The 26,369-nt window shown below is 34.0% G+C and overlaps 3 protein-coding genes across 5 annotated transcripts; 2 read left to right on the forward strand and 1 right to left on the reverse strand.

Moving 5' to 3' along the window:
* Nucleotides 1-2,008: 2,008 nt before the first annotated feature.
* Nucleotides 2,009-6,547, forward strand: LOC129880449 (3-oxoacyl-[acyl-carrier-protein] reductase 4-like). Of its 2 annotated transcripts, XM_055954483.1 has the most exons (11): nt 2,010-2,346; nt 2,853-2,998; nt 3,714-3,767; nt 3,972-4,052; nt 4,126-4,171; nt 4,250-4,344; nt 4,427-4,459; nt 4,773-4,907; nt 4,988-5,081; nt 6,062-6,144; nt 6,245-6,547. In XM_055954483.1, the coding sequence occupies exons 1-11, from the start codon at nt 2,187-2,189 to the stop codon at nt 6,275-6,277; spliced, it is 960 nt and encodes a 319-aa protein (XP_055810458.1). In that variant the 5' UTR covers nt 2,010-2,186; the 3' UTR covers nt 6,278-6,547. The 2 variants fall into 2 exon arrangements, with proteins under 2 accessions (XP_055810459.1, XP_055810458.1); XM_055954484.1 differs by lacking the exon at nt 3,714-3,767 and having other exon boundaries at nt 2,009-2,346.
* Nucleotides 6,548-16,060: 9,513 nt separating this feature from the next.
* On the forward strand, nt 16,061-16,567 carry LOC129870780 (TLC domain-containing protein At5g14285-like). The gene has a single exon (XM_055945645.1). It carries the CDS (start codon nt 16,061-16,063, stop codon nt 16,565-16,567), a length of 507 nt encoding a protein of 168 aa, XP_055801620.1.
* Nucleotides 16,568-17,297: 730 nt separating this feature from the next.
* On the reverse strand, nt 17,298-23,623 carry LOC129880450 (uncharacterized). 2 transcript variants are annotated; one of them, XM_055954485.1, is made up of 16 exons: nt 23,420-23,623; nt 23,273-23,348; nt 22,209-22,334; nt 21,374-21,734; nt 21,201-21,296; nt 20,911-20,990; nt 20,413-20,488; nt 20,151-20,327; nt 19,344-19,448; nt 19,156-19,251; nt 18,975-19,067; nt 18,853-18,891; nt 18,712-18,753; nt 18,256-18,383; nt 18,026-18,152; nt 17,298-17,861 (listed from the first exon to the last, which is right to left on the reverse strand). In XM_055954485.1, exons 1-16 carry the CDS (start codon nt 23,493-23,495, stop codon nt 17,706-17,708), a joined length of 1,854 nt encoding a protein of 617 aa, XP_055810460.1. In that variant the 5' UTR covers nt 23,496-23,623; the 3' UTR covers nt 17,298-17,705. The 2 variants fall into 2 exon arrangements, with proteins under 2 accessions (XP_055810460.1, XP_055810461.1); XM_055954486.1 differs by having other exon boundaries at nt 23,273-23,323; nt 23,420-23,509.
* Nucleotides 23,624-26,369: the final 2,746 nt, after the last annotated feature.

Consider the following 26,369-nt stretch of genomic DNA (forward strand, 5'->3'; position numbering starts at 1 on the left):
ATCTTCGGATGGCACGGGTTTAATTTTCTCCAAGTATGCCTCCACCTTGTAACATTGAGATGAGTACTCATAAATACGCCTTCCGTAATTATCACCATATTGACATCAAAGCGCTGTCAGAGCATGTGGACAATGTATTTTGTCAAGGTCAAAGACTCTACAGATGCAAGATTTGCATCGCAAATTGATCGTTGTAACTGCATTGTGATTGATGACAATGTACTCATAGTTGGCAGTTTGATGAACCAATAACTTGTTCCCCAAATTAACATTTTTCACAATTTTTTGTTCTACCTTAAGAACGAAAATGGTTGATGCATTGATTAACATTTTGCGCATCTCATAAAAAGTTTCTCCATATTTCCGATTTATTTCATCAAAAAAGTAATGGGAATTCTCTTTCATCAAGAAACATTGCTTTAATCGATTCAATAATATTGATGTTATAATTTTATACCTATAAAATAACTATCAAAATTGTTAATAAAATTAAAATTACTGAAATATATTATACAAAGCAACAATTTCAGCAGTTGTTGTATTTGTTTCACAATTGTTGTTCTTGTTTCATGCATATGATGTATCAGTTGCTGCAATTATTACAAATTCAATACACTATTATTTAGACATTTATTTACCGTCAAATTCAGGAGTAGGAGTAGGTATAGGAATTGAAGGAGGTATGTTCATCAATAATTTCTTTTTTTTGGAAGACCATTTAACATTTCTTGATCTTAATGGTTCTCAATCAATGTTTAAAAACCATATACCCTTAAAACAGATCTACCTTCATCTTCTAAATAAGTACGCAAACTTATTTGATTTTTTATCTTAAAAGGAGCTATCTTTTGCTTTTCACCACAACGATGAATGTAAGTAATAATAAGATCTTTCAACTCACAATTCAGATCACGACAAAAAATAATTTTATTTGCAAAATTATCATACATGATATCTCGATCCACAATCATTGCCATCGTCTTTATTATTTCTTTGCATTTTCAATGCGAAACATAACGATTATTGAACTCAACCCATTGATCATTGTAATCCATTCCAATACATACTTTGTTCTTCGTTGATGGAGTTAAATGTAGGTACCTATATTATGATTCAAAAAAATTGCTCATAATTTTCTTTTGATTCTCACTGCAGTTTATTCAACAACTGCTGAAAAATTTCAGTAATTGTTGTGTCTAAATTAGTAATTGATGCAGCAATTGTTGAAAAAATTTCAGCAATTGCTGTATTAATTGTTGCAGCACCTCAAGCATCTAAAATAGCAGTTGCCGAACATGTTTCAGTTTGTAGTATTTGTTTCAAAAATTAATGCAGCAATTGCTAAAATATATTTCAACAACTGGTGCAACACCTACATCAACAATTGTTGAATATATTTTAGCAATTGATAAAATATAAGTAACAATTAGTGCAAGAACTGCTAAAATAGATGTATCAATTGATGTAACATATACAATAGTTGCATTTGTTTTATCATTTGCTACATTTGATTCAGCTGCTAATGAAGCAGTTGCTGAAACATATGTAACAGTTGTTGAAACGACTTTAGCAGTGACCGAAACAATAGAAAAAATCCAAATGAGCAATAGACACAAAATAACAATATTTACTTACCAAAATGATCGAAAATCACCCTTCAAGCAATGCCCAATGTCACACCAACGCAATTTAGTTCCAAATTGAAAAAGAAGAGAAAAAGAAAAAGGGTATTTTGCTCTCTCTTCTTTTAGGCACAGTAATACCAATAACACAATATAGAAATGGATATAGAAAAAGTTGGTGCACTTTTTTAGGGTTTTATAGAAATGGATTAAAGTATAAAAGAAAAACTCGAGGACTTGTTAAAAAGGGATCAAAGCTTATTAATTACTAACCATAAATTTGTCACCAACTATCAATTTTTAAAACTCTTATGACTTTTTTTAAATTTCAACAATTTTTTATCATTCTTAATTAAATGTGGCAAGTTTGAGTTATTGCACTTAAAAGTGTGAAGCCGAACAAGAACCCCTCGTATTTATCGCCCGCCCGCGAATGCCAAATAAACGAGGACTTGTCTTGCGGAATTTCCAAAGCTTTGTGGAAAACATCGAAAGTAGTCCACATTTTAATAAAGTAGTAGGTAGAATCCTTGTTGCATTTGGAATTTGTTGCTTGTTTCATCCATGGCTTCTTGTGCTTCTGGATCGGCTATTATGGCAGCGGGAATCACAATGCCTAACACCGGCCACAAAATCTGTCATTTCCGGCAGCCATTTTTGTCTAATACGCTCCACACTATAAACTTCTCCAACTTGCAATGCAGATCAAATCCATTTTCCGCTGGTAATACCTCATAGCTTTTCAATACTGGGTTGCTTCCTATAATTTATATACACATATAGAGCCATTTATGTGATAGGATCAACGAAATGATAACAATGAGCCTTTTTAGGTAATCAAACACTAACAAGTGATCCTACACAATTTTCTGAAATAACGTTGGAATTTAGGGGAAATTTTAAATTTTGGAGTAGATGTTAATGTATAAAGTTTTGGTTTTGCTCAAGCATTTGTCAACTGGACTGTTTTTCATGCCTCTGTTTCAATTTACTCCTTGTTATGGGTGATCAGGCGTTTTAAATACTCAACTGTTAATAATGTGTATGTTGAAGAAAGAGCAAGCTCGAATTGAGGAGGAAAACTGTATATGGTGGATACAAAGAACACAATGTGTTTTCAAGTATTTAGGGCCATACTTTTGCTTCCAAAAAAATTGTTATACCACATTTCTCCAGAAAAAGAAAAAATGTAGACAACTTTATTTTATTCATTGCTAATGCTTTGTGCAGTTGTAAAAGCACAAGCTGTCACAGTTGAACAAGCAGGTTCTCAAGTCACTCCTAAAACTCATGAGGCTCCTGTTGTTATTGTTACTGGAGCTTCCAGAGGCATTGGTAAAGCTATTTCATTGGCTCTCGGGAAAGCTGGATGTAAGGTACAAATATGGCTATGTTAAACAAAATTACATAATAAATTTGATTGTAACTGGTACAAACAAGCGGAGATCAGTGTCCCAAATGATGAAAACAATTAAAACTGGTTTGCTTAGTAAAATCATATAGTTGGTATACAGTTTCCCAAGCATTCCTTTATTTCTGGAAAGCTTGTTCAAATTATTTTTAAAAATGATATATATGGTAGAATTACTGGAATAGACAAGCCGTGTAAGTTTTTTCTGTTGAGATGTTAACTACTAAACTATTTGACCTGAATCCTGCAGCATTGCTACGACTATCTTCTTTTCCACTGTGCTAAAATGCAATTAGTGCTTAGTTTGCATGGCTAAACAAACTCAAGAAATACTCATCTACACAAATCTTACTGCAACATGACGTATGAAGTTTTTGTTCGAGAAACTTGGTAACAAGTGCAGTTCTTCTAGTTTTGGTTTCAACAGAATAGTTCATACAAGTCTTATAAATTAGTGAAAAAGTTTTGTAACAGTGTTTGATATGTCTTCCAAAATGCATTTATGAAGGAGAAATACCATGGTTTTGGTATATGTGGTTGCCTTGTAGAAGTTCACGTAGACATAGAGTTAATCGCTTCATGTTTCTTTCTCTGCTCCAGATTCTCCTAAGCTCACTACGACTAATCGTTCCGTTTAATGTGTGTTTCTGAAAAGGTTTGTCATGAACTCCTCCTTGCAGATTCTTGTAAATTATGCAAGGTCATCCAAGGAGGCTGAAGAAGTATGTAAAGAGGTGAAGTACTAAATATTACATATGGTGCAATATAGTTAGGACAACTGGTGGTTGTCCCATCTATTGATTGTTGGGGTGGGTGGGGGTGGGGACTTAACCTTTTGTCTTTGCTGGATTCCGTAGTTGATCTTAACTTTGAAGTTTCTTTCTTAATGGCTTAACGGGAGATATATATATGGTTGTTAATTATTATACTTTCAACAGATTGAGACATGTGGTGGCCAGGCTCTTAGTTTTGGCGGAGATGTTTCCAAAGAAGCCGATGTGGAAGCTATGATAAAAACTGTGAGCATATTTGGATGTTGCTTATTGTTTGGAAAATCTGTGTTCTAATTTTGGTTTTTTAAAATTTCTGCAGGCAGTTGATGCTTGGGGAACTGTAGATGTTTTGATAAATAATGCAGGTTAATAGAAGAGACACTCCTCTTAGTTAGTACATCAGCTCTTTACCCACTAAAACCTCTCCAATGATTTGATTTCAGGTATTACAAGAGATGGTTTATTAATGAGAATGACTACTAAACAGTGGCAGGAGGTTATTGATCTAAATCTAACTGGCGTGTATCTCTGTACACAGGTGCCTTTTAGATTATTGATATCATTCACTTTGATAAAGTTTCAAATATAGATTGTGAATCTAACCATCTTACTATCTACAGGCGGCAGCCAAGATTATGATGAAGAAGAAAAAGGTACTTGTATTCGTATGATTTATAACCCTTCTAAATTTCCACTAAGTATTCTTGTTTCGCTAAAGGTTTTCTTTTCCCTGAAAAAATAAATCATTCTTGTTCCTTTCCTTATCAAGGCAAAAGGGTAAGTGTACTTCCTCATCTTAAGCTGAAAAGTTGTTTTAACTTTATAATTAGTTTTCTCATTCCAGAAGTGTCAGCAAACAAAATTCAGGACGACATTGAGAATGGTTTTATGAGTCATCTGTAAAACCATTTATTTTCCTCAAAATTTGATCTACAACACTAATATCATTCATCTGATTGTGAACAGGGTAAGATAATCAATATAGCATCAGTAGTTGGCCTTGTTGGCAATTTTGGGCAAGCTAACTATAGTGCAGCAAAGGCTGGTGTTATTGGTCTGACTAAAACTGTGGCCAAGGAATATGCAAGTAGAAATATTAACGTAAGTTGTTGAGACATGCTAAACTTCAGGTTACAGTAGTTAATCTCTGTTTTAATCTAACAAGTCCTCGATATTAACAGGTGAATGCTGTTGCCCCTGGGTTCATTGCATCCGATATGACTGCTAAGCTAGGGGATGACATCGAGAAAAAGATTTTGGGTCAAGTCCCATTAGGTCAGATTTCTCTCCACATACTTAGCTACTATCTCTGAATAAATTGTTTTTGCCATTGTTATCATAAATCCTGTTTCAGTTGGCAAAGAAAAAACGAGATGGCATATAAGGAGTTGGTAAACTCCAAGTCATCCTCTCTAATATTCAATTAAAGGTCTTGGGATTTGTAAATGATGTTGGACTTGAGAACCTGTGCAGGGTGAGAGCTGCATAAAGCAGCACCTTGAGATGACGTTAAGCTATGTCCGGGCACTTGCATTACCTTGAGGTCTTGGATGTGCTCATAATGAAAACTTTTAGGTCTTCCATGTGAGAGACTACTTGCCTCACATGTGTTGATCATTGATGAGGAAAAAGAAACGCAGCCCTATAAGGTTTAATAACTTTGTTAGCTTAGCTTAGTAGTGTGGCTTTGTGTACTAGAGCTCATTCCCACAATATAAATCATGGTGCTACAATAATTGATTTTTTCCTGCCTCTTCATAGTTCTGCTGTTTGCTTCTGCTTGTTCCTTAGGTAGGAGACCTATCCCAGAATTTATGAGAGGAACCGTGACATCAATCTTCAAAATTGAAATCAATTTTTCAAATCATACACAAAGTATTTACGTGAAGATAGTTTTCTTGAAGTATCTACAATCTCTTGGAATCCATGTAAACCTAGCCCAAAATAGGGTACACATAAAAAATTTATGTAGGGAATGTCAATTAGTTGTGATTAGTATATTTAAATCATGTGTTTTCTAGGAATATTTTACTCCTATCAAAATAGAGATAACTTATAGTACTTTTTTTTTCATTTTGTGTAATATTGGACTGAGATGAGGTTAGATTGAGCGACACAGTTCGTGAGGATTCATATAGTCGACCTCAACTTGCTTGAGATTGAGTCGGGAATAGTGCATATACTTTGAGTTGTATTGCTGGTATTTGATCCCCTGGAGTTGATCTTGTTTTCATGTTTCTTAAATATGTTTGCAGGAAGGTATGGCCAACCAGAAGAAGTTGCTGGACTCGTGGAATTCTTGGCCATTAATCCAGCAGCAAATTACATCACTGGCCAGGTTTTAATAATTATTAGCATCTATATACAGCTTGTTTATGTTTGAGTGCAATATTTGTTGTCATTGAGGATGCTAATGTTTCAATTATATGTTGTTGTAGGTTTTAACTATTGATGGGGGTATGGTGATGTAAGCGGTTTTGGAAAAGTACAACCTTTTGATCCCTCTTCAGCAAAATGAATGGTTGATACATTTTTAGGTCAAATGAAGCAAGGATTTTGTGTACTTTATATTTCCTACTTGATATGATTATGAAATAAACTATTACTTCTGAAATAGTCTTGTTGAGCTTTTGTACTGAAAGAGACTTCTGTATGTTGCTATCATCAGAACTGTCTTTAGTTCAAGTGTCATTTTACAACAGAACATCATATTTGGCTAATACAAACAACCTTCTTTCTGATTTTTCTACCATTTAAATTTGATTAGAATCTTCTTTCCATTAGCAAAGCTTGATTGGTCATTCTTCCTAAGACTAGAGGTTGGCTAAGTGGTTTAGGGCTTCAAAACTTATCTTGAGGTTCCAAATTCAAATTCCAAGCACACTCACACACATCAGACTATCATCTACATATCCATTTTGATGTATTCATGCTCCACTATTTTATCAATTATAGCAAATTTCCTCCTCTATTTAGATTTGGCACTAATTTTGCTTTGGGGAGCTCACGTTGGTGGAATTGGTGGAGTTATCATGGAGAAAAGGAGCATAAAATACATTAGAGAAATGTGGCAAATGAATTGATGAATTGAAAATATCAAGTACCATTAAGTTCTCATTGAACATGATTCGAAATTAGAATTATTTGAAAATTTGAATTTTAGTTTGGACAAACAATTCAAACCTTTTAAGTTGTATTTTTTCTTATAAGCATAAAAGTTCACAAGTTGTGGAAATCATTAAATTTCTCTAGTTTTTATATAATACGAAATGAGCAAATCATAATTCATAAATAAGATATCGGAATATCCTGAGGAGCCGCATTACTAAATTGCATATTTTCATGTTTTTTTTATAAATAAATGTTTGTAATTACAATTTTCAAATACACATACAACAACAACAACCCAGTGAAATTCCACAACGTGGGATCTGGGGAGGGTAAAGTGTACGTAGACCTTACTCCTACCAAGGTAGGACGGTTGTTTCCGAAAGACCCTCGGCTAAAAAAAGGCATAAAAAGAGGTCAGATAAGGCTAAAAAATTCAAAGCGATTTGTAAAGAAAATAACGAAAGCTTTACAGATAAAATAGAGTAATCAAAGTACAGAAAGTAATAGATAATACCAGAAATTAGAGCACAAGAAATCATAATGTGCTAATGCGCCTACTAATAAGGAAGCATAACGCGACTATATATTAGCCTTCTACTCTAATGTGGGTCCTCCACACTTTCCTATCTAAGGTCATGTCCTCGGTAAGCTATAACTGCGTCATGTCCTGTCTAATCACCTCTCTCCAATATTTCTTCGGCCTACCCCTACCTCTTCTGAAACCATCCATTGACAACCTCTCACACCTCCGCACTGGGGCATCTGTGTCTCTCCTCCTCACATGCCCAAACCATCTCAGTCGTATTTTCCGCATCTTGTCTTCCACAGAGGTCACTCTCACCTTGTCCTGAATAGCCTCATTTCTAATCATATTGCTCCTGGTGTGCCCATACATCCATCTCAACATTCTCATCTCGGCAACTTTCATCTTTTGAATGTGAGAGATCTTAACTGGACAAAACTCCGCCCCATACAACATAGCCGGTCTAACCACCACTTTATAGAACTTGCCCTTAAGTTGTGGTGGCACCTTCTTATCACATAGCACTCCGGAAGTGAGCCTCCATTTCATCTACCCGGTCCTAATACGATGTGTGACATCATCGTCAATCTCCCCGCTGCCTTGCATGATAGACCCAAGATACTTGAAACTACTTTTCTTTTGGATGGCCTGGGCACCAAGCCTAACTTCCACGCCAACCTCCTAAGGTGTCTCACTGAACTTGCCCTCTAAGTACTCTGTCTTAGTCCTACTCATCTTAAACCCTTTAGACTTCAAGGTATGTCTCCAATCCTCTAGCTTATCATTAACTCCGCTACGAGTCTCATCGATCAGGACTATGTCGTCCGCGAAAAGCATACACCATGGCACCTCACCTTGAATTTGTCGCGCCAATACATCCATCACCAAGGAAAATAAAAATGGACTAAGAGTTGATCCTTGATGCAACCCCATCACAACTGGGAAGTGCTTTGAGTCCCCTCCTACTGTCCTTACCCTGGTTTTGGCTCCCTCATACATGTCCTTGATCACCTTAATGTACGCCACAGGTACACCTTTAGCCTCCAAACATCTCCATAGTATCTCTCTTGGAACTTTATCGTAAGTCATTTCTAGGTCGATGAATACTATATGCAAGTCCTTCTTCCTTTCCCTATACTACTCCATCAATCTCCTCATAAGATGGACGGCTTCTGTAGTTGAGCGTCCCAGCATATATCCTAACTGGTTCTCTGAGATAGACACGCCTCTTCTCACCCTCATCTCCACCACTCTTTCTCACACTTTCATAGTATGGCTTAGTAGCTTGATACCTCTATAGTTGTTGCAACTCTGGATATCCCCCTTGTTTTTGTATAGAGGGATCATTACGCTCGACCTCCATTCTTCTAGCATCATTGCCGTCTTAAAAATGACATTAAATAACCTAGTCAGTCACTCTAGACCTACAGAGCTCGCCCTCTACCAAAATTCCCTAGGAATCTTGTCAGGTCCGGTCGCTCTTCCCCAGCACATCCTACGAACAGCACCCTTAACCTCCTCGACCTCAATATTCCTGCAAGACTCAAAATTGTGACACCACCCCGTATGTTCCAAATCTCCCAACACAATATCTCTGTCCCCTTCTTCATTCAAAAGTTTATGGAAGTATGACTGTTATCTCTGTTTAATGAGAGTCTCTTCTACCAATACTTTTACATGCTCGTCCTTAATGCACTTCACTTGATTCACATCGCGTTCCCTTCTCTCCCGTGCCCTTGCTAGCCTGAACAATTTCCTATCCCCGCCTTTCTCTTCTAATTCAGCATAAAGGCGTTCAAAAGCTGTCGTTTTTGCCGTCGAAACCGCCGACTTCGCCTCCTTCCTCACAATCTTATAAAGTTCCCTATTCGTTCACTTCTCCACCTCATCCTTGCTTTCTATCAACTTCGCATACGCCATCCTCTTTGCTTTCACCTTTCCTTGCACTTCTCCATTCTACCACCAGTCCCCTTGATGCCAACTACGACTACCTGCCGAGACTCCCAACACTTCCCTTGATAAATCCCTAATACAACTAGCCATCTTATCCCACATACTGGTCGTATCCTCACTACTATCCCATGCCCCCATATCCTTTAATTTCTCTCCCATCTCCAGAGCACTAGCCGTGGTCAAACTCCCCCATCTAATCCTAGGTCAATCATCCCCGATCCTCTTCTTCCTCGTCATCTTGATCCCTAAATCCATCACCAAGAGCTTATGTCGAGTTGTAAGGTTGTCGATCGGAATGACCTTACAGTCTTTGCACATACCTTTATCATCCTTCCTAAGGAGTAAAAATTTTTATCTGAGTCTTAGCCACCGAACTATGGAAGGTTACCAAGTTGTTCTCCTTTTTTGGGAAACTCGAATTGGCTATCACCAACCCAAAAGTTCTTGCAAAATCCAAAAGTGAAACTCCTCCTCTATTTCTGACCCCAAAGCCAAAACCTCCATGCACATCGTCATACCCTTTCGAAATAGATAGGATGTGCCCATTGAAATCCCCTTCTACGAAAAGCTTCTCCGTAGGCGGAATGCCTCCCACTAATTCATCTAGATTCTCCTAAAAGCGTCTTTTCTCCTCCTCGCCTAAGCCTGCTTGCGGCGAATAGGCACTAATAATGTTCAAAGTGATCCCTTCAACGACCACCTTAATCGACATCATCCTATCAGTGACTCTCTTAACCTCCACTATATGATCCCTTAAATCACTGTCTACTAAAATGCCGACCCCATTCCTATACTTTGATCTACCAGAGAACCAAAACTTATACCCATTTATCTCCTTAGCTTTAGGACCTACCCATTTGGTCTCCTAGACACAAGCTATATTAATCTTCCCCTTTTTAATAATCTTAACTAGTTCTATGGACTTTTCCGTTAACGTCCCAATGTTCTAAGAACCTACTCTCAGTCTAGACGCTCCTTTAACCCACTTATCCTTCCTTACCCTCGTCTCCGTCCCTGTCCCTGAACGAGAAATACACATAGTTTAATATAATTATTTCACATGATACAAATAATTTTTCATGCCGAGTATGATTTTTTTTCCTACAAAATTTAAGAAGGACGAGTCTTTTTTATAGAATATAAACTTATGGGTTAAATTTTATATTTTAAAAAATTGAAATCTTAAATTCTACTTTTGAGAGAAATTGAGATTTAAAATCATGATCCCAAATCGCATGTTCAAACGTTAGTAGGTGTTGAAACTTGCTTTTAGTTACTGCAGTAGTTTTTAGCAAAATAAGTTGTTTAGTTTAAATGAATTTGAATTTTGAATTATAGTAAGGTTGTTTGAGTTGTTGAGATATTTTAGGTTGTTTTAAATTTTAAATTATGCATATTATTTTTTTTATGTTGGCTATTTAAAGTCCATCAATGTTTGATCAAATTATTGAAAGATATTTCAATCCCAAGAGAGTCATTTTAACCCTCTTTTGCTGCCCATCTTTTAAAAAAACTAACAGTGGTATTAGAGTTTTATTAATTTTATGGGATCTGTGATTCTTTCAAAGAACTATCATATCATTTTTAACCCGTAAAGGCTACCTTTTTAACCTGTAAGGGCTATCCTTTTAACCCATCAGGGCTACCCATTTTAATTCATCAGGGCTATTTTCAACCTGTGCCTTTTTCAACGCACAAGTTATTTCAAACCAATTTTCAACCTAAAAAAAGGATGTCAAGCAGCGGTCTCTCTTTGAATGCCAAAAAAAGTTTCACTGACAAAAACTATCAGCTTTGGTCAGTGAAAATGAAATCATAGTTTATGGCCTATGACATATGTTTTGTTGTTGTGGAAGAAAAATACTTGTAACAACACTTCGTAAATTTTACAATTCTCTAAATAAAAGCACTTTCAAAAGACGTTCTACACAAGACAATGTCGTGGAAAATGTTTTTGAAGCACAAAATAAAAAGAAGAAAAAGATAAAGATCAATATGCAAAAAATATGCAAGTTCAAAAATAACCAAGAAAAATTCAACATCAACAACTAGAGCAAAAATTGAGGAGAAGTAGTTTTTCAAATTGCAGTAACTAAAACAAAGGAGGAGTGTTGAAACTTTCTTTTAGTTACTGCAGTAGTTTTTAGCAAAATAAATTGTTTAGTTTAAATGAATTTGAATTTTAAATTTTAGTTAGGTTATTTGAGTTGTTGTGATATTTTAGGTTATTTTAAATTTCAAATTATGCATATTATGTGTTTTAGGTTGGCTATTTAAAGCTCATCAATGCTTGATAAAATTATTGAAAATAATTGAAAGACGTTTCAATCCAAAAAGAGTCATTTTAACCCTTTTTTGTTGCCCCATATTTTTAAAAAAACTAACAGTAGGCATTTGAGCATTGGATTTGGACGCCTAATTTAAAGTTTTTGTTTCAAATCAGTGTTTGTTTATGAATCTGCACAAAATTTTAACTTCAAATCATGATTTCAAATTTTTAAAAATGTAAAAGTTAACCAATATGTTTATATTTTGAAAAACAAAATTACCCATTATTTTAAATTTTTAAAAAAAGACTCATGTTCGATGTGAAGAAATTGTCCATACCACGTGGAAGAATTATATTAAAGAATATTACTATTGATACTAGTAGATTTTTGTAAACTTGTGTGTATTTGAAAATTTGTAATAACATGTAATCGCGATATTTATTTATAAAAAGAAAGAAAAATTATTTGAGCGAGTACTTTTTAATAAATAATTACTAGTTTTGGTGATACTTTTATTTATTACCATTTATAATAATACTATGATAACTCTCACCATGTATTAAAAGTGAATTATGCTTGCTTAGTAAGAAATTAACACAACGTATTATAAGTTTATAAAGTGTGTGATAAATGTATTATCCAACAATAAAATTTGTTTTATAGGTGTTTTATTAATTATTCTCTGTAATATTTATTAAAACTAGGGGTGTTCATGGTTCGGTTTGGGTCGGTTATTGATTAAAACCATAACCAAACCAATTTAATCGGTTATTAAAAGTCTAAAACTATAACCAAACCAAGTAAAATAATAACCACGGGTTTGGTTATTGTCGGTTTGGTTCGGTTATTCGGTTTATGACTAGCCGAGACAATTCAAATATTCTCTCTCTACATTCTTCAAATTCTTACGAAGCTCTTTTTCCTCACGGCCCACAAAGGTTCGAAACAAAAAAAGAAAAAACTTAAACATTCGAAACAAAAAAGAAAACAACTTAAAATCAATTTAAAATTTGAAAAATTTCTTACAAACCCTCTCAAAATTTGACAATCTTGTACTTGGGGTTGAGGAGTTGAAGTTGCTCTTGAGCCTTCACTGTTAGTCTATGACTGTGAGTCTGTGACTTTGTGAGAAACTAACGTGAGAGGAACAGAAGTGTAAAAGGAAAACAGATACTAGGGTTTTAAAGTTTTAACTTTTACCTTATGTTGCTGCCTGCTGCTTAAGTGCTTAGTGCTTAGTGCTTATTAGGAATTTAGAATTTAGAATTGAGGATTTAAAATTGGCCTTGAGAGTTGGGCTAATGGGCTTGGATTGTTAGACTTGGACTGCTGTTTAGTGTTTATTAGAATTTATAATTGAGCTTGAGAGTTGAGCTTGGATTGTTGGACCTTAAAAATAAGTAGATTAATATTAAATTAATAATTAAAAGGTATAAAATATCTTTAATTATTTATGAAAAACTAATATTATACATATAAATAATTATAATTTTTATGTATATAATTATCGGTTTGGTTCGGTTATTTATTCGGTTATTTTTTCCTATAACCATAACCAAACCAAATATTATCGGTTATTCAAATTTAAAACCAAACCAAACCAAACCAAACCAAATGTCGGTTTTTTTATTTGGTTTGGTTAAATTTTCGATTTGGTTTTGGTTTTAACCAAAACTGTGAACAGCCCTAATTAAAACTATATTATAAATGTATTATAAGTGTTTAGTGAAAATAAAATGTTATTGCTATAAATGGTAAATATTTTCTTAATATAATATATCTATGTGTTTCCTTAAAAAGAACATGACACCTTAGGATATTTCCATACTTTGTTTAATGAACTATTGCTATGCTCATTTGGTAAAATAGCATAAGAGTTGAGAAATTTTGATGGTTTTCACAAATTATGAGATTTTATGTTTATGAAAAAAAATAAACTTAAAAATTTGAATTATATATCTAAATAAAATTTTAATTTCAAATCACTAATCTAAAATCATGTCCAATATCCGGCAAGATTGGAGAAGAGTCCAGAACCTATTTGAGCCACAAAGAGATAAAAGTGACACAAATAACCCATATTTTCAAAATATAATTTAAATAGGCTTAGTGTAGATTTTTATTCCATTTTATATAAAAAAAATAACAGCAGTCATTAACTATGAACCTCTAAATTTTAGTGTAAAATGAAACTTTTTTGTACACTTTATAAAGTGTAATTTTTTCTTACACTTTATGAAGTGTAACTATTTCTTACACTTTATAAAGTGTAACTTTTTCTTACACTATCATTTATTTATAATTTCGTTCAAATCAAAATCATATTGACCGTAAGAATACTTTGGTAATGAGTCATGTTAGGAAAATCATTGGATTGGTTTGTGGGGAATTCATCAGGGTTATCACGATTTTCTAATTGAGGATGGACATCATCCGGTAAAGGAGAACACCATTGACTAGTCTTAGGCTCCTTCCTAACATAGATTTCAAGCACAGTTAACTTGATTTGATCTATGTAATCACTTGGAGCCTTCAAAAAATCGGTCAACGATTCGTCATTATAGAGAATCCACTCCCCAAAATTTACTTGTCCTTGTGATAAAAATGAAGTTGGGTACTTTCCGACTATAATCAAATCATAATCGATACTATTTACGCCCATCCTTTTATAAATTGATGAAAGAAACTTTTAAAATCGGGCATTAAGTGAATACTTAGTATTGTGTTTGGGGGGACAATTATAATGAATGGTATTTCCATCATGTATAATTTCACCTTCCCAATAAATTGAAACTCTAACTTTTGATTCAGAAGACATTTTTGAAATTGAACTGAAAAAAAATGGAGGATTAAAGATGTTGAAGGTGTAATTTTTTACCATCCTTAAATAGAGGTTGGTGGAGCTTCATAATTAAACAAAATAAAAATATATAACATAATATTTTTTTTTCATTTTTTTGATATGTCATATCAATATAATTGTATGACAAACACGGCAAAAGCAGCATAAAGAGGTCATAAAGAGACACAACTTTAAGTGGAAGAAATAGTTACGCTTAATAAAATGTAAGAAAAATTATATTTTATAAAGTGTAAGAAAAAGTTTCGTTTTACACTAAAATTTAGACGTTAACAATTAACAACCGTTGTTAATTTTTTTTTTATAAAACAGAATAAAAATCTACACAAAATTTATTTTAATTACATTTTAAAAATATAATTTATTTGTATCACTTTTATTTTTTGAGGGCTCAAATAGATTCCGGACTCATTGAAAGACAGTGAAGCAACATATAGATAGTTTAGTACTCCACGGGACTCGGGAGGATGTACCTTTTCAAAAGTGGAACCTTTTTCCTTCATTATTTTTTTTTTCATATCAGTTCAAAAATAATTTTCTTTCAATCGAAAATTTATTAAAAATATTTTTTGTATTTCAGAAGTGGAGTAAGGTTGGATCAATAAACCTCCTTCACTAGAAAACTATATTATATGTAAGATTAAAATTAATTTAATACATATATATATATAATAGATGTTGAATTCCTTTGACTTCTACCTTAATGAAAATCTTGACTCTATTATTGTTCTACATCACAAAAGTTGGAATAAGATTTAATGTAATTTATCTTCCGTAAACCCACTAAGAAAATTATATTGCGTATATTATTGGTGTGAACATTTATTTATTTATTTATTGTTCATGCTTTTTAAGCAAAATAAATGAATTTCTACCAAATTTTACCTTCCCCGATGCCAGGATTTTTTTAAAATTCTTTTTGTTGTTTAAGTTTAGTGTAAAAATTTCTAACCCATCATGAAATGGGGTCATTAAATATTCTCCCAGCACAAAGTATAGCTAGCGTACCGAAAAGGGATGTTGGAAGGGATTTTTATTTTATTATTTATACGTACATCAATCACATTACTATTGGAAAAAACAACTATTTATCTTATCTTAAATTGCAAAAAAATTAGTCTTTTTTCCAATAAATTAAAGAAGACCTCATCTGTTGCTTGTTAGATTCTCTCTCCCTGGAAATTTTTATTCCCAAAAGAAGTTATATATAAAGCAGTTTGCTGCATCTTCTTATTTGATAAAAAAAATACTTCTTTCCTACACAGTTCCTTGTCTGCATAAAGATTCAATCTTAATGGAAACTTTGACAATCTTGGAAACAAACCTTGTTGTATTCAGTCTTTTATTCACTGTGATTTATTTCTTTGGATATTTTATCATCTTCAAAGATTGGAAAGAAAAAGTGAGGTCTGATGCTTCAAGTTGTATAATGTCTTTAGCACATGGTACCCCTGCTACTATCTTATCCATATACTCAATGTCCCAAACTTCATTCCAAATTCTTGATTTTTCCATCCAAAACTCAAAATTCCAAGAAATGATTCTTGAATACAGCATTGCTTACTTCTTAGCTGACCTTTTGCATTACTTGGTCTTTTATCCAACTGATATTCTATTCATTGCTCATCATTTGGCTACCCTTTACGTCTTTTTAACTTGTCGATTCATTGTTGATCATGGTGCAGTCACCCTTATTGGCCTTCTTGTTCTAGCTGAGATCACAAGTCCTTTCCAGAACATATGGAGTCTTGCTAGATATCGAAGAATCGACACGCCTATGGCTGCTGTATTGTATGAAAAATTGTCACCGATCTTTTATATGTTGTATAGTTTGGTTAGGGGGATTCTTGGACCCTTGTTTGTTTACAAGATGGGAATGGCTTTTGCAAGTAGAAAAGCAGATGGTGTGATTTCTAGGCCTATGTGGATGTCTTGGATGGTTGTGATTGTAAGTGCAATCTTGGTTAGTATATTGTGGGTTATGAATCTTTGGGTAGACTTGTTTAGAGAAAGACAGAGGAAGCAGTTGAAGAAATGTAATTGATACAGATTCAATGATTGGATTGAAGAATTTGGTAATTGAATTTGTCTGTAATGGGGGCTAAACTTATTACTACTACTTATTTTGTACACTTGTTTATATTATATTGTTGTTTAAATGACTGTTTTCTTCATTGTCCTTTAGTTTCTTATTTAGATACATACATATAAGTGGACTGTTCAAGTTGTTAAAGTTCTACAAAAACATAACAAAACCAAAAGGGAAGCAATTTCTCATGTCATTTCTTTTAGTCCGTATATTTCCCCAGTTTTTGTTCGTTACTTTGCTTCAAGTTTACTTGCAATAACATGAGTTTTTGGTCCCATCTTAGCTCATGTTAAAAAAACATTAAAATAACAACTTATATTAATGTCATATTCCCTCATTTGGATCATTCATATCTTGAGCATATTGCTCAAGTGATAAAATTGATTGATACAGACAGGCTTTACTTGTGAATTGAGAAAAATCTGGTGCCACTTCTCCAAAAGTTAAGTTAGTTTCTGGGGGGAAAAAATACTATCTGTTTGACCTAACCAAAAAGAACTTGAACCTCTTCGTAATCAATTTTTCACATATTTCAAATACTTTATTTTTTTGGTTTTGCAAATAACCTTAGTTTGGACATCTTTGCATAGAAGTACTAACAAACACTTCGCACTTGCAAACTCAGGTCTTAAAAAAATTCACAGAAATACTTGAACTGAAAAAGTTAACCATCTAATCCCGCATCTCATGGTAGTCAACCCTTGCAAAATTGCATTTCATCATATAGAAAAGGATCCTCCAAAAACTTACATTTCTACTTCCTATGAACAAAGGCAGCACAACTTCTCAGGTATAAATAAACTTCCTACATATTGACCTCAGAAAGATCCTAAGATGCTATAACTGGCTGGACAGAACAATGACTTCCTTAATATTAACATAGGAAACAAGGGGAAGTTTGAAATCACCAAGGGAATAGATGCAGCTACAGCATGACTAGTCACTTATTTCTTTTTTGGGTATCCATGACGAGCCTTCAACAAGTGCAGTCTGCCCCAGTTCTTCATAGTCGTTGCCGTGACTTAGTTCATGGGTTTCCACAATCTTTGCTACTGCTAAACACATGAACTGCAGGAAGATTCGTGTCTCAATGTTATATACGAAGGACTGAAGCACTTGATGAATCACAGCTTCCATGGTAGTTGAGCTCCACAAAGAAACCTCCTCCTTCTCCCCTTGAAAGTCGTCCAGGATTCACACATATGCACTTCACTTCTTCTCCTTCACTTCTTTCCCCAAGGGAGATCACCTACGGGAAGATTAAATTGAGAAATTAAGGATTTAAGAAGCTGATTGTGTGTATCTTCACGTTCAAGAGCATGCATGTCTATTCAACATAGTTGCTTTGCTTTAGTTCGATATAGTTGTATGATAGAAATAAATGTTGGTTTGGAAATCAGAAGCTCATATTACCCTAACAAAGTGAGCCAAATCTGAGGGTAAAATAAGTATGTCTGGGGCTGTTGACATCTGAAGAGCTTCTGGAGCTAGAGAGAAATCAATGGGTACGCCTTCAGCTGGTGGATATAGAGGATAAAAGCTGTTGCAGTTGCAAAAAAGACCAAACAAAAAAAAGGATTCAGAAAATATTAGGTTAGCTGAGCTTTCTGCATAAACGAGGAACCACAAATGGTGAAACATGCCTGCGCTGGTTTAAGATATGGTTTGCAAGAGTTGTCATCCGTTGCTTGGATCCACCTTGTGGATTTCGTGAAATCTCCTCTGCACTGAGCTGTTTAAGAACATCAACCGTACAGCAAGCCACTTTCACCTGAATATAACACAACATCAAGAACTGGAATAGCATGTAGAAACCCACTTCCACTTGGGGCGAGAGGTAAAAGTAATCTCACAACTGCTTACTGAGATAGATATTTTGTATTGATGTATAGTCCGACTTTTATTTTCACATCATCCTCGATTCAATTTTTACAGTCTAGCTACAGGCAGATAGCATTGACAGAAAACTATTCCAAGATTCTTCAGATTAATTATCAGTGAGAGAATAAATCGAGCTTGTATCTTGAATGTGAGTAGAGAAGCATGTAGAAGTTAAGAAAACAAAAGGGAATGCAGTTATTTGAACTATCAGCTTCTACCTCATTTGCACAGAATATCCCAGGATTTGTAATGCTATTTATCTGGAGAAACATAAAATCCTTGTTAGTAATGGTATATGATCACCAGACTATTTTTTCTTCTCTAGGGAACAATTTGACGTGTGGCAGTACACTGCATACCTGATGTTCAAGATTGGGGGACTGAATGTCGAAGGCTGGCTGTAAGCAACAAAAAAGATGTTTCAATATTGTACATTAGATGTAACACCAAACAAGATGACTAAGCTGCTGGAGATTTTCACCTGAGGGTAAACGAAGTCATGGCTAGCATCTCGTACAGATGGAACAAGAATCACACGAGCAGCAGAACCCATATATTCTACATAATCTCTCAACTGAAAACCAACCAACGGAAGGAAACTAAATAAACATATAGGCCAAAATTAATTCGAAAAGGGAAAGAAGTTTTCTATATATAGATACCCTTGCAAGGATTTCATCCTGAAAGATTTCATCAAATGTCCTATCTACAGTTCCTTTCTTGATCACAGGATGATCTGAATCTATAAATGGTCCTAGCTGTGAAGCGAATTTACAAAGGTAAAATGAAATTTCTATCAGTTAATAAAAAAGTTAAATACAACTTTGGCATGAGAGCTGTAAACTATTACCAGAATGATCAATTGAGGCTGCTTGCGCCGCGCATACGACAGAAGCTCAGAAAGAGGTTCAAAGAATAAGTTATCAACTGTTGTAAAAGGACCCGCAGCTATGATCTGAACAAGGACGTAGAATGTTGAGAAGACACAAAAAAGGAAGAATTATTTTTAGATAATGGATATTATAATCATCTGTTGCAGAAAAGAGATTGGTTGCAGATCCAAAAGGTAGAACCAAAGGCCAAAGCATGCAGCCCCTTTCTTCATCTACACTGTAGTCTGAGCTTCTAATTAAGTTCAAGAAAATAAAATAAAAAAGAAAAGAGAAGTGGCCAAACAAACACACCCACACAAAACAATGGATAATGAGAGCAGCAAAATCTGCAAACCAGAAGACACCCCCTTATGGAGGTAATATTCATCATATGACATACATAATAAATATGCCAAGTATTCCTCTTTTAAATGATTTCTTACAAAGGGCTATCAGAGTTCTTCAACTCGGTGGTTTATCAAGCCTGCGTGGGATACCACCACTAATAAGGCAACACATCTCCGAAATGCACTCCAACATCGTTGTTGCCAAATGGCAGGCTAAAAGGTAACAGATTTGAAATGAGGTGTCAATATCCTTAAGTTTCTCATAATGAGAAAGGCAGGTATCGGAGACAAACACCCAAATCCAAGGATACTTCTTAGTATAACAGTCATTTGATATAATTGCATAAATAGATTTCAACCAATACTAACCCAAATGCACGCATCTCACTCTTATTTTTAATTTTGTAGTAGACTTATATGCAATACAAGCTTACACACCAATGATAGCTCTGGCATAGCAACCACGGCACTGGTTGACTGAAGATATTGATCCATTGCTTGTTTCTTTGTAGGTGGGAGATTTTCCGTGGAAGAAGCCGACAAAGGAATGTGGTCAACAATTTTTGATGCAATGAGACAATGGCCACTTGGATTGTGCCCTTCAACACCAACCACCTGATTATGAATATTTCAGGTTTATTCTTTGTTCAACGTTTTTGAAGTACGAATAAAATAATGCATGACCTCAGTTTAAACATACCTGGCCAGGGAAAACAGAAAAGTGGTCCAAGTTTTGCAAGTCAAGGCGCACACGTTGACCTCCAGAATGCTCAACACTGTCAGCAAGTCAGCAACTAGATATCGTCAACCATAATGAGCAGCATATCCATGGACAGACAAATTTACATAAATAGATGGAAAATTATCTATGTTGCTCTGACATCTATCAAGCATGTCATTGTGAAATAATAAGTTCAATGTCAATGCTAGTCAAGATATCAACGGCAATATACATAATAAGCTTCTAAGAATATGATGCAACTATCATGCTTCAACTACTACTGACTGTCTTGAGCTATAGAAGGGTGTGGAATCCACTAAAAATTCAAATGCTTACGAAGTGAATTGGGATAAATTGAACCAGGGTGGACCATCTGTAAACTGTGGAAAACATTGAGACCAACACCGTTGAAAATAAGGAGTTGATTTCACAGGGAAAGTGAAAGACTAATTATATATGCACACGGCATTTCCTTACCTGCTTTGCAGTAAAATAGGCTTTTCCTTCAAACGCCCTTCTTCCTCGCAACAAATCATACCAACAGCAAATACAGATCTCTGAAACAACAGGGTCCATAAAACAGTTAAAATATGTCCCTTCACCAATATGGAAATCAAGATAATAATTAGAAAAGCACCAAGACTTGGTACAATGCACTTAAGTGCCGGACTTTTAATACTGGTGATTGCATTATAGTGCAAAAACAGGGGAATGCCAGTGCAAATATTTGGAGTGGGAATTTCATACTTCAGAAGCAAAGATGTTACCTGTGAAGCAACTGTAGGATCAGTTGGTTCCTCATGCAGTCCAGAGGCTACAAGTGCTGTTGTGTGATCTTTTATTCGGCTTTCAAGAAAATTAAACTGAAACAAAAAAAAAATTAGCAAGGACTTTGTAATGAAAAAACCTGGGTGTTCTACAACTGTAACATGATAAGTACCTTATTTTCCGTCCTATCAAACATGAACCTGCACCCTGGCTCAGGTTGAGAGCTAATGATCTGCAAAGAACATCTTTTGATCGGTTGGACTCTCTTAATAATGTCATCATTGGGGTTCTCCTCATCGTGTTCTATTTTCATACTTTCTCCATTAGCATTCTCATTGAGAGAAAACTGCACCACAAACTTGTTCTTTCTTTTTCCAAAGGGTGTAATTGTTTCTAAATGCTTTCTGGAGGTGGAAATGCTTCCATTGGTTTTTCGTGCTGAACCAATTGTTTCTGACTGTGATGTCTTTCGTTTATCTGTTGGGGTACCAAGAATGATTTCCTTTGTGTTCTCGTATTCAGCATTCAATATCCTGCATTGATATTTTCAGCATTAAGCATCGAAAAGTCACATCTTTCAGTAGCCTAGAGAAAAAACTAAATTCCACATTAGAGGCCACTTAACTAAGTTCACCTTTGTTTTTAGGTTAGTTAATGAAGTAGAGAAATTTTTCTTTTGTTTCCCACTTCACAAAAATTAACAAGAGGACAGATAGAGTTCAAAGAGAAGTGGATAATATGCATATATACATGTTAACAACTAATATGAGCGAAAGTATTTCTCTAATAGAGACGTCCAGGATCACAGGCACAGGAGATTCAAAAAAATGGAAAGATTTTACTGAAACCACACAATGAGATATATTTGGCCCCTGTTCCTAAAAAGTCTAACTGCTTATTGGCCAGACAGTCAATTCATCGTATAAGTCAGCCCAGTTGAGACATGGAAAGAGAGGAGGTTTGAGGATACTAAAATCATAAACTCAGAAAGGTTGGAGTACACTCACATAGAAATATCACTGGAGTAGAAATGTAAACCAGGTTCCTTTTTAACAATGTCCTCTCTCCGCTCATTCTGTAATTGTTGTAGAAATGCACCCATATGTGAACTCTGCACCGTCAATTGCAGCCCCCTGAAAGAAATGGCCATCAAGTGGAACTTCAGGTGTATATTTCAATTAGAATTCAGAGTAAAATTTAACGCCACCTCAGTTTGTATCCAAAGGTGAATAGAACATCAAAGAGTCAAATTTTAGGTATATCTATCTAGAAAACAGAAAGAAAATCCAGTAGTTCGAGTTATTTGACTATCCACTCGTTGCTCCACTGTATAAGCGATTTTCCACTTCGTTTTCTGTTCAACATTTCGCCGACCAACTTAACCAAAGAATTCTAATTTTTGGATAAAAATCATATATGTAGTCCTAAATAGTTGAACCCTATCACTTACTAAATGACAAGAAAATACTAAGTCTTTTAAATTTTAGCAGCATCTGATCTAACAAAAAATGCTTCAATATCTTTCTGCAATGAACACAAGTATGGAATTTTACTATGTTCTTATCTAATTAGCTTGCGAAGCTGAAAAACTGGAAGCCCAAAGTGTCTAAGCAATTTGAAGATACAGTCCTCATTCCTAAAAAAAATGGTTCTTTGTTTATTTTTTTCATCCACTTAAATCTTCAAGTTTTTCACAATTCAAGAAAGAGTCTTTGTTTCACAAGTAAAATGGCCACATATTAAGCTTAAATGACTCAGATCTCTTCTCTTTATCACAACAAAAAGGGCATGCGAACTCGTTTATGTTAAGTCTTTTAAACTAATCATGCTTCAGTTACAGACAGACTTAATTAACAAGAGAACAGAGCTGCAGATGCAGTTGTATTTGTTCATCACGCCAGCTAGAACTATGGATCTTCCCTATCTAGTATAATAACTTCTTCATAAAGAATATAAGTACTGAATTTTCTTTTCTTCTAGTTTCCTACTTCACTTATGAAGCAAGAAACTGAAATTTGCACAAAATAAAGAAGCAAATGGTATTTTCTTTCAGTGAAGTTACAAGTCTGACCTGTTGAGAGAGTAGACTTCCCAGCTAGAAACGAGATCGGAGGGGCTTAGGCTGTATTGAATACAGAAAGTAAGACCTAAAAAACACAGAATCGAATCAGGGAGCTTAACCGCATAATGCGAAAAAACAATCAACTTTTTTACTTACATTTGTTGAGAATTTCTGCTTCATCATCGAGACTAAAGCCATTTTTTAGGAATTCAGCTTTGATTTCCTCTTCCATGGCGGTCGCGAGCCTAGTGTTAGGGTTTTTTTTTTGGTCTGTTTGAAGAAGAGAACAACTTTAGCTGATAGGAAAATGGCGGGAAACTTTCCCTCCACTTCTACTTTTGTTGTAATTTATAGAGAGTGTTATATTTCTTTTTTCCTTTCTCGTGAAATCTAGCCAATTTTCAAATTAGAAAGAAGAATAAATTGATTCAAAGTGATACTCCATCCGCATTAATTTCTTAATAACCTCTTTATTCATTTTTATTTATCCAATATTAATTTGGGTTAATTTCAAATATATATATAATAAAGGAATTAACTTACAACAAATACAATCATGTTTTATTTAAATTGAAAACAGCCAAAAGTTATAAGAAGTATACTTTAACTATACAATATACCTTATCAATATATAAAATATATACTGACTATTCAATCTCGATCAAATCAAAATCACTTTTAAACAGTCACAAATTTTAGATATGCAATTCTCTCGGTGTTTCTAGCCTTTTGATATGTAATTCGCTCGAAACGATTCACATTTGAAGTTCGTCAGTTTTTTTTAAAAAAAAGAAATAGAAGAAGATGACGAAATTGAAGAAGAAGAAGGAGGAGGAGGAAGGAAGAAAAACAGAAGTCATTAATGGCTAAATTGGAAGGAAGAAGAAGAAGGTATGGCCAATTAGGCCATTTTCTTGTAAATAAATAATTGAGAGGCCCATTTTTATAATTAACCCTATTAATTTGGCGCACTTATTAAGAACAATAAATAGAATCACAAGTTTATTATATTACTATTTAAATATAATAGATTTAATATCTTGGGAAATGATATAATTATTAATCTTTTGTGTGTGTATATATATAAGAGGTTACTAGGGGGATTTTAATTAAAAGAGACTTTTGAGTTATCTATTTGAGGATATAGGACACAAGTTTTAAAAATTGGGTAAAAGGAACTCTAGTATAATTAGGTATTAATGGGTTATGCTAATTTAAAAAAGAATATTTTTATACACCCCAAAGTTTTGTTATTTACAAATAGGTCCAACATATAAGAGGGTTGTAAAAAACACCTAAACAACTTAGGGTTGTTTAAATATCTTCTGGTTGTTTGAACTAAACAACTTAGGGTTTAAATATCTTCTGATTGTTTGAACTAAACAACTTTTGGTTGTTTAAATAATTTTTGGTTGTTTAAACAATTTTTGATTGTTTAAACAACTTCTGTTGTTTGAACTAAATAATTTAGGGCTGTTTAAATATCTTCTGGTTGTTTGAACTAAACAACTTTTGGTTGTTTAAATATCTTCTTGGTTGCTTGAACAACTCATGTTTATATAAACATTTACAACATATCCTCTATTCTGTTCTCTTCTCTTTTCATCAATTTTTTAATATAATTTTCACAATTAAATCGGAGTGAAGAAAAATATGAGAATGACATTCGAAGAAGAAGAAGATGAAAACACAAAAAGTTTAAAAAGAAAGGAAAAAACGGAGAAGAAAAAAAGTAAAAAAGTTAAGGAAGAAGAAGATGAAAGAAAAAGAAACAAGAGCGTTTAAAAAAATGAAGAAAAGAGAAGAGAAGAGAGGAGAGAAATGGAGAACAGAAGTTTTAAAAAATGGAGTAAAGAAAAGAGAAGAGAAGAGGGAAATAGAAAACATAAGTTTTAAAAAGTGGAGTAAATGAATGAAAATTAGGGTTTTATTAAAAGTTTTTGATCTTTTAATTTTTACCCTAAACTTTTAAATATTCTAATTCAACCCCATCTCTTCATAATTAACATCTAATTAAATATTTATAATTAAAAAAAAGTACAAATCCCCTATCCTTCATTTCACTCTCAAAGGTCCCTTTTACCTTATTTTCCCAGGTTACTAGACCTACCTACATGACAATCCTCACTGATCAAGAAATTAATTAATTATTTTCTCATCTATTAAATCTATAATATTACTTTTCACTTACAAATTTGTAGAAGATGTGTTTTTAGAAAAATAAAAAGACACCTCTTCTCATATGCCCTTTTTGTGCTTCTTCTTCTTCTACTTCTTTCCCCAGTCAAATATCTGTTGTTCTTCATTCGTTCGCAATTCACATCCATGGCTACCCCTACTATATTTGTAAAGGATCAAATATAATTGACGAATTTACTGAATTTTTTTATTCACTTTATCGAAATTGAATCCATCGTCATTGTGGATTCTTACTGAATGTTCTCTAGTGGTCAGATATATTCGCCATCTCTTGGTGATCGCCACACAACGACCTCAGACCAAATAGGTAAATACATCTACTCCCATTCTCTTTTTAAATTGGTTGAAATTTTCAACCCTCTTCATAATTATCACAAGCTAGATTTGTTCTCTTACATTGTAGAAAATCTTTAAAAAAATGATTTTATTGTGATTTGAAAAGAGTTATGTTACATTCCGTATTTTTGCATTTTGGATTATTCGTAAGCTAACGATTATAAATTCAAGGACTTTTAATTTTGAATTTTAAAAGGACATGATTTGTTGTAGATGCCAAGTTATATGAATAATTTATGTGTAGTAAAATACATCTCAAGGACCCTTAAGCCAAATCAAAATAGAAGCCATCAAATATGTTTTTCTTAAAGTTACGTTTCGGGTAAGCTGACTTCGGGAGGCCATAACCTCTTTATAATTTGAGAATTTGGGAAAACTCTCAACATGAAAGTTGTAGATAATTGAAATATCTTTCCAACCATAGGTCGTGGGACAAAATGTGATATCGGAGTAATAAGATATAGACGTTTTAAGTCTGACAGGCCAAACTAAATAGTGAATTCGGCCCAACCCAATTCTAATTCGGGTCAGGCCCAATACCCACGAAATTAATCTAAATTCTATGTCTTTC

Source organism: Solanum dulcamara, chromosome 2 (assembly GCF_947179165.1).
Source record: "Solanum dulcamara chromosome 2, daSolDulc1.2, whole genome shotgun sequence".
Classification (NCBI taxonomy): Eukaryota; Viridiplantae; Streptophyta; class Magnoliopsida; order Solanales; family Solanaceae; genus Solanum; species Solanum dulcamara.